This window comes from Lepidothrix coronata, unplaced genomic scaffold (assembly GCF_001604755.1).
Source record: "Lepidothrix coronata isolate B3197 unplaced genomic scaffold, Lepidothrix_coronata-1.0 Scaffold34, whole genome shotgun sequence".
Taxonomy (NCBI): domain Eukaryota; kingdom Metazoa; phylum Chordata; class Aves; order Passeriformes; family Pipridae; genus Lepidothrix; species Lepidothrix coronata.
This window is the reverse complement of record NW_016690214.1, coordinates 62668-70528: the sequence shown is the minus strand read 5'-3', so window position 1 is coordinate 70528 and position 7861 is coordinate 62668. Positions and strand designations below refer to the sequence as shown.

At 59.0% G+C, this 7861-nt stretch overlaps 1 protein-coding gene across 1 annotated transcript; it reads right to left on the bottom strand.

The window, feature by feature from the left end:
* Window positions 1-3342: 3342 nt before the first annotated feature.
* Window positions 3343-7518, bottom strand: CBX2 (chromobox 2). Its single transcript, XM_017811805.1, has 6 exons — window positions 7447-7518; window positions 7317-7360; window positions 6731-6796; window positions 5146-5215; window positions 3974-4677; window positions 3343-3922 (listed from the first exon to the last, which is right to left on the bottom strand). Exons 1-6 carry the CDS (start codon window positions 7516-7518, stop codon window positions 3343-3345), a joined length of 1536 nt encoding a protein of 511 aa, XP_017667294.1.
* Between the last annotated feature and the right edge of the window lie 343 nt (window positions 7519-7861).

Here is a 7861-nt window from a genome sequence, read left to right as displayed (position 1 = left end):
GCAAACTCAAAAAAAAGGGGAGGGGGGGGAAAAAGTACACCTTGAATCCTAATGGACCCTGGTGCAAACCAGGGTCTGCACCAGCTTCCAACCCCTGCCCACAAAAGATTCCAATAAATCACTCACATGATGTGCCTTTGGGAGGCAAACTCCAATGGGAACCGTGTGGTCAGACACCCTAGCACTGCTGGGAGAACCTGGAACACCGGCTCAGGAAGGGGTTAGGGAAGAAACATGCAGGGAGTTGAAGGTCAGAAAAAATCCTGGATTATCATTTTCACCATCCTTAGACCTTTGGAATCAAACCAGCTGGTCAGCAAAAGGCACAATAGCAAGTGATCACAGCAGAGTCCCACGCTGCTGGAAGGGGACCTACCTGGGAAGGGTGGGTGATGGAGGGTTGCTGTCAGGATACCCCTGGGCACAAGCTCAGGCCCAATGACTTTTTGTCCAGTCAGGAGCAAGCCCCCACATGGAGAAACACGTGGGAGCTTTGATGAGGGCTCTGGAGGGAGCAGCAAGCTCAGAGCTGGCGTGCAGCCAGCACAGCACCCGCTCTCACAGCTCATCTCCTGCCCTCTCACAGCTGCTTGGGGTCTCCTCAGATGTCTTTTCCCCCTCGGGGAAACCAATCTCCACATCCTATTGCTGCAGGCAAGAGCATCCCTGCTGAGCCGGCTTCCCCTCTGGGGGCACCCCTCAGCAGGGCTCTGTGTGACAGCCCCGTGTCTCACTGGGGACCAGGACACCTCTCCCCACGGGTGTCACAGTGGCCCTGGGACCCTGCAGCCACCCCGCTTTGCATAGGCACAAACCTGTGGTGGGACCGGTGTCGCAGACAAGGCTGAGATAAGGACGGTCCAAAAGGCACATCATTGATCAGTTTGGATTTGCAAAGGCCAAGTAGCAAACATTTGGTGTGTGGGGCAGAGTGTCACCCCTGCGCTCCTAGATTCCTTGATTCTACTCCCAAAACACTCCTATCCCCAGCACAAGAGCCCAGTACAGACCATGCCTAGGACACTGGTTTCTGTTGACACAGGACAAAGTTCCTTGGAGGTCGTTTGGCAAAGCAAAAGACTAGAAGGTAAACCAGGACAGATTGTGACATTTTGGCATCGTGGAGCTTGACAGAAACTGTCCTTGGGAACCTCTTCCATGGCTAATGTTCCCTTCTCTCCCCTCAGCCCCTTCCCCCACAGAACAACACACAGTGTGGTGCTGGGGGTCGTGTGTCCCCTGCCCCAGGCTGTCCAGGGGACATTCCAGGCTGTGCTGAGGCAGAGCTGGGTCTGCCTGAGAAACCTGTACAGGTCCTGCAGTGAGGCACCATCCGCCTCCACCCACCCCACATCACACCATGCTCAGCTACACAACACAAAACTCAAACCACAACCCACAGGACAGCTGGGGATTAAATCTGAAAGCGGAGGGAGAGCATTTCTGGAGCATTTCTGCCCAGGCAGAGCCTGCAGCCGCCGCTCAGGGAACAGCAATCCAGCCATCCCTGACCAGCAGGCAGCACGGGCAGGGTTTCCTTCACCTGAGACCGGCCCCGCTGCCAGGCAGTGGCAGCAGCTGTGATGGTGGGGGGGCTGCTGTGTCGGGGGTGCGGGTCAGAAGTACCTGTACCCCCAGTTTGGTCCATGTATCACTCCTGTGTGAGGACACTGTGAGTGGCCCTGCCTGTGGCAAAGAGAGATGCCTGTCCTGGTGCCAGGTCAGTCTCCTGGTGACCCCCTGGTGGGGCATCCCTTTGGGGGGACCTCCAAACCACGCAGGACAGCGAGCAGCCACCAGCTGTTCATCACCTCCAAGAAAAGAACTCAGCACCAACAGAACTAAAATGACCTCGAATGCCACTAAACTCTGCCTGAACCTCTGCTAATTTTGGCTTGTAGAAATCTGCAGTAGGGAAAATATTGCAGTGAAAAAGCCATTATTGGGTGCAATTCCAAGCCAAAAGGAACATCCCAGCTGCTGGGACAGTAAAGGGAAGGCGAGCAGCTGCTGAGGGCTCCAGATCCTCAGAGAACAATGGCCCAAGGTACCCCCTGGCCCTGATCCTTCTCCCTGTCCTCTCCTTCCCCTTCCCACTGCTCCACCCCACCTGTGCAGGTGTCCTTGTCCAGCTTCTGAGCCTTCCATCTGAACAAAAACATGGATGATCAGTGTGAATCTAACCCAGGGAGCAGCCAAGGCAGGTCCAGCTGGGCTATGGTGGGGAAGGCTCACTTGTCCCAAATTACAGCATCAACCTCGCAGGTGCCCAGCAGCCCCAGCACTGACCTACCTGCTGCTGGAAGGGTTTGCATATTCTGCAAGACTTTAAAAATATTCCCCAGCTCAGTGCCTACGAGTGCCTGGAAACTGCTGAGCAGGAGACAGAGACAATGGCGATGCTGGGATGAGGCAGAGGAGTGGCACAGAGGCTCCCTGGGCTACTCAGAAATTCACTTTCCTCTGAAAGTCAAGTCACTGCAGGGAAACCAGTGGATCTCTCTGGCTCCCAAGGCAGGATCCTCCCTGGGTAGAAAGAAGGCACCCCCCAAAAAAGCACCTCTGCTACCCATCCCGTTAGCGGCATCCAGGACTCAGCCTATCCTAGACTGGGGTTATTTCCCTCTCTCATCAAAAAAAAAAAAAAGATTTTTCCTTAATAAAAAATGTAAACAATAGTTCCCTATCAGCTGGAAACCCCAACGAAAACGTCGTGGGTTTCCCATCATTGGAAATGACCTCGCCCAGGGGGGTGGCTGGGCTGAGTGTACCCTGAAAAACCCCCAAATGCAGCCACCCCCCCACAGCCCCAAGGGCTGGGAGCAGCAGCTGCCTCATTTGGATTGACTTGTGTCTCCCCACAGCTCACAGATAGATCCATGGGGAGCCCAGAGAACAGAAGAGGATCTCCTAGTCCTCTCCCAGGTGGAAGCCTGGCCCATGGCAGCTCCACACCTCCCCGTGGTCAGTGAGCTGCAGACCTTGGCATCTGCTGTTTCAAGCTGTAAAGCAAAAAGACCTGTGTGCAGTGAAGCCTAGCTCGAAACTTGCCAGCCTGACACCCCCAGCAGCACCAGTGTCCCGGCTCCTGGAGAATGGCATTGGCTACCCCCACACAGGGCACAGCTTCAGAAAAGGATGGAGAGGAGCCGGGGGGATCCACGACTCGCTGGCAGTTTGGAGCAGGTTTCACCACGTCTTTCTCAAGCCTCTCCAGCTACGAGTCCCAGCAGGTCTCACGAGGTCTCCACATTCACTTGAAGAAAGAAAACCTGATGGAAGAGCTGGGCAAAGCCGAGGGTGAGGCTGAAGGACCCTCTCCCTTCTCTCACACTCCTGGGCTCAGTACTGCCGTAGGTTGAAAAACCCGACGCTGGTGGGGGACTCCTTGACCGTCACTGTGATCAGGTTAGCGGTGACATCGGTGACAAAGACGTGCTCGATCAGGCTGCGCGTGGGTTTCCAGTCCTGGCTGGTCTGGATGGAGACAGACATGTTCTGACCCACACCCGGGAAGGAAGCCGAGTCCCGGTCTGAATCCGAGCTGGTGTCCTCGCCCGTGCTCACTTCGGACAGGGCAGAGGGCTTGCGGCTCTCCGCGTGTCCCTCCTGTGCGCCGGCTGAGCCACCTTTGGCCAAGTCCCTGTCCCCTGCCCGGTGCGGCTGCTTCTTGCTCTTGCTGCCATCCCCCCCCGCCAGCGCACCGGCAGCGGTGAGCCCGGCACCCGCCGCCCCGCCCTTGGCACCGCCGGCACCCCCGCTGGCCGTGCTGCCACCAGAGCCCTTGGCCAGGGCCCCGCAGAGGTGCCGGGGGAGGCTGCTCCCGCCGGCCACGCTCGGCCCATTCTTGACGCTCTGCAGGTTCAGAGCCTGGAGGTTCAGCTCCTGGCTGGAGGCTGCCTGGACGCTGGCCCCAGATGAGCTCGCTGGTGTCTTGCTGCCGTTGGGCAGCATTTGGCCTCCCGCAGCAAACCCTGATTTCTGGTCTCCTCCAGCACCACTGCTGGGAGCCTTTGCAGTCTTGGGTCCCTGCATGTTGAGCCCCAGCTCCCCAGAACCTTTCTGACTCCTCATTTTCAAGTCCAGCCCTAAGCTGCTCTTACTGGCCGCCTGTGCCTTCAGTGCCAGCCTGCCCAGAGCTGAGCTCTCAGATGCAGTCTGGCTTTGGGACATCCTGTTCATGTAGTGCACGATGGAGCTCTGCCAGCTGATGGCCTGGCTAGGGCTCGTCGAGCCGCTCTTCATCATGTTGGGCAGGTTTTCTGCTGATGACCCTCCTGAGCTGAGCCCAGCCAAGGCACCTGGTGGGTCCTTCAGCACGGCCATGCCCGAGCCCTGTGTGCTGTGCTGAGGCTGCAGCTTCCCCACCAGCTTGGCACTGCCTCCCACCTCCTTCCGGGATGTTTTCAGCACCTTTGTCAGGTTCACAGTCCTTCGAGCTGCTTTCTGCTCCGGGGGAAGAGGTTTCCGCCCACGCTTCTTCCTGGAAGCGTCTTTCATGTCAGGCTTCGCCACCAGGATCTGAGCTTTCTTCTGTGGCACCGGGTGTGTTTCTCTGCTGCGGGGACCTCTCTTTGCTTCCAGGTCACTTTCATCCTCTTCATCAGAGGAGGAGGAAGAGGAGGATGTGGAGGAAGAGGAGCTACTTGACTTAGTTTTTGCAGGCATTTCTGGTTCCTGCAAAGCAACAGAGACAGGGAGTTAAGGGCAGTGGCCAAAGAGCCGTCATGGGCATTGCAAACCCTTCAGAGCAGCCTGGCCAGGGGCCTCAGACACCACAGGTTCTTTCTCCACACAGTTGATCTTTAGGGATCCGTTAGCTGATCTGATGAGTTAGGGAGCACAGAGCACAGAATTGGTCAGCAGTAGATACCAAGTTGGACCAGTGCCAGGGAATTCTTCCATCTCCTGTACCATCACCAGAGCAGTGATGGAGGAGTTCTTTTCACAGGCATTCTCACCAACCTGTCTATCACTGCCAGCAACAACCCCCTGACCCAGGGGCTGGAGGCACTGCTGAGCCCTCACTGCACTCAAGGCCAAGCCCCTCCTGGGCTTTGGGCAGACCCCCCTCCCGTGCCCTCCAAGGCCAGAGCCCCTACAGCACTGTCACAGCCATGGATTCCCACCACTGCCAGGACTCACCACGTGCTTCCTGGGCCTGCCCCGGGGCCGCTTGCCCCTCTTCCGATTCTGCACTTCTTTTTCATGTTCCCTGAAGAAAGCAAGGATTAAGGACAATGTTTGCAGGGAAGAAAAAAACATCTGGGGAAACTGAGGCAGTCAGGGACTGGAGAGCATCCCTGTCTGCATCAGTAACATTCCCACAGCTTCCAGCATCAGTGATGGACCACACAGCATTACATACCCCAAATCCGTGGCTTTTCCAATTTTTTGTGAGATTTATTGTTTTTCTGGTACAAGGGGATCAGGCAAAGGGAAGGATCATCCCTGGCCCTACTAAACCTCGCCTTGATTATACCCCTGCAGAGCAGAGCTGAGCAGAGGAAAAGCAAATGCATTCCCTACAAACTCAGTGAGTTCCCTCCTTTGCTGGGCTCCTTCCATCTCTCCTGCACATCCTGGTCTGGCCGTGGTGGCCCAGGCTGGAGGCCAAAGGTGGCAAAGCCAAGGTGCTCATACAGCAATGTTTCAGGTCACTCTCTCCTTTTAAACAGGACTGTGTTAAACTGTAACAAATCTGGCTAATTAAGTCCTGAGTCCTGTCTGCCCTCACCACCAGATCCTAATCTTGAAAAATTGGAATCCAGAAACCAGTTATAATTGAATCCTATAATAAACTTTTATGATTTTTATTATTATGGAGCCAAAATACTTGGCAGCTCTGTGTCTGCCATAGCCAGCTATTCTTTCTCCTCCGTGTGTGATTCCTGGGACACGAAGGCTGTGGAACAATCGCTGTTCACAGCTTGGTTCTGGGCAGGAGCCACGGCCCTGACAGAGGACAGACACCATTTTGTTCAGCCATCCAGGTTGTTCACCCTGGAGAAGGCTCTAGGAAGACCTCAGAGCACCTTTGAGTACCTAAAGAGGCTCCAAGAGAGCTGGAGAGGGACTTTGGACAAGGGCCTGGAATGACAGGACAAGGGGGAATGGCCTCCCACGGCCAGAGGGCAGGTTAGATGGGATATTGGAAAGAAATCCTTCCCTGGGAGGGTGGGGAGGTCCTGGCATGGATTGCCCAGAGAAGCTGCGGCTGCCCCATCCCTGGAAGTGTCCAAGACCAAGTTGGACAGGGCTTGGAGCAACCTGGGCTAGTGGAAGGTGTCCCTGCCCATGGCAGGGAGTGGAACGAGATGAGCTTTAAGGTTTCTCCCAGTCCAAATCATCCTTTGATTCTGTGATTTTCTCTGTTACTCCCTCACCCTCCCGGAGCTTCACCCTCCAGAAGTTTGTTTCAGCCTTCCAAGCCCGGACACTGTCTCCCTTCGGGGGTCTGTGGCTGCTGGACGGGGAGCCCCAGGTCTGTGCCAAGTGCTGCTGCTGCACCCAGAGCACAGCTGGGCCACGAACCCTCGGCGTTCGTCCAGCCTGGGCAGAGCTGTCCCAGGTGGACCTGGACTGTGACTCCAGGGACCAACAAAAGGGCCCAGCCACAAAGGGCCCAGCCAGCTCCAGGCTGTTGTTTCCACAACTTCCACCGCACGCGCAGCCAATTAGAAGTTAATTAACTTTATAGTTTGCTTAGAAATATTTAGAGTTTGCTCACTTCTTTTGGAAAGCCAGGAGCAGCCGGGGGTCCAGGATGTTCTCTTCAGGCTCCCAGCTGTTGTGTCTGAAACAGAGGACACGGACTGGGCCAGAGCAGGGGGGCGACCCCCCCCGCCATCCCCGGTACCGGCCCAGCACCGGGGGGTTCATCCAAGGACAACCGGGCCCGGCCTGGACCGGGGCATCCCCGCACCGGGGACGGGCACAGCCGGGGGCGGGAGGGGGAGAGGAGCCGGGGGAGGGAGATCGGGAAGGGGGCGGCCACGCCGCCACGGGGCGAGCCGAGCCCCGCGCATCCCGGGGGAGCTCCGGTTTCGGCAGGGCGGGCGAGGGGCGCGGGGCCGGGGGGTGCGGGGGCTCTGGGGAAGGCTGGCCCGGCCCGGGGGTGGGAGCGGAGCCCCACGCGGCAGCGGGGAGGGCCGGGCCCGGCCGCGCTTATTTGTAAACAAAAGGAGCGGCGCGACCCGAACAAAAGCGGCCGGGCGGGCGGCACCCGCGCCCCGCCCCGCACCCCGCTCCGCACCGCATGGTTCCGCGATCCGCCCCGCACCGCGCAGCCCCGCGCCCCGCACCGCCCCGCTCACTTGGAGGACCAGCCTCGCCACTTGACCAGGTACTCCAGCTTGCCCTGCGAAGAGAGACGGGGAGAGGCGCGTTACCGGCGGCGGGGGGTGCGGGGGTGCGGAGGGGGGCGGCGGGGACGGCGGGTCCCACCTTGCGGAGCCGCTTGCTGAGGATGCACTCGGCGGCGAAGACCTGCTCTCCCACGCTGCTCAGCTCCTCCATGGCCCCGGTCCCGCGCACACCCCCGCGCACACACACGCACACACAAGGGGAGCCCCCGGGCGCGCCCCCGACGGCGGCCGCGCGCGCTCTCACCCCCCCACATCCACGCGCGCCCCCCGGCACAATACGGCGGAGGGGCGGGGGGGGTCCCCAAATTCCCGACCGGCCAATGGGGAGCGGGGGGCGGGGCGATCCGGCGTGGGGGGTGGGGGGAGGCATTGTCTGCGGGCGACCCCTCCTCTTCCTCCCGCGCGGGGCGGCCGCTGCCCGGCCGGAGCGGGGACAATGGGGCGGCCCGGCCCGGGGCTTTGTTCCCCCGGGCAGCGCGGGGGGAGGTCCCCCG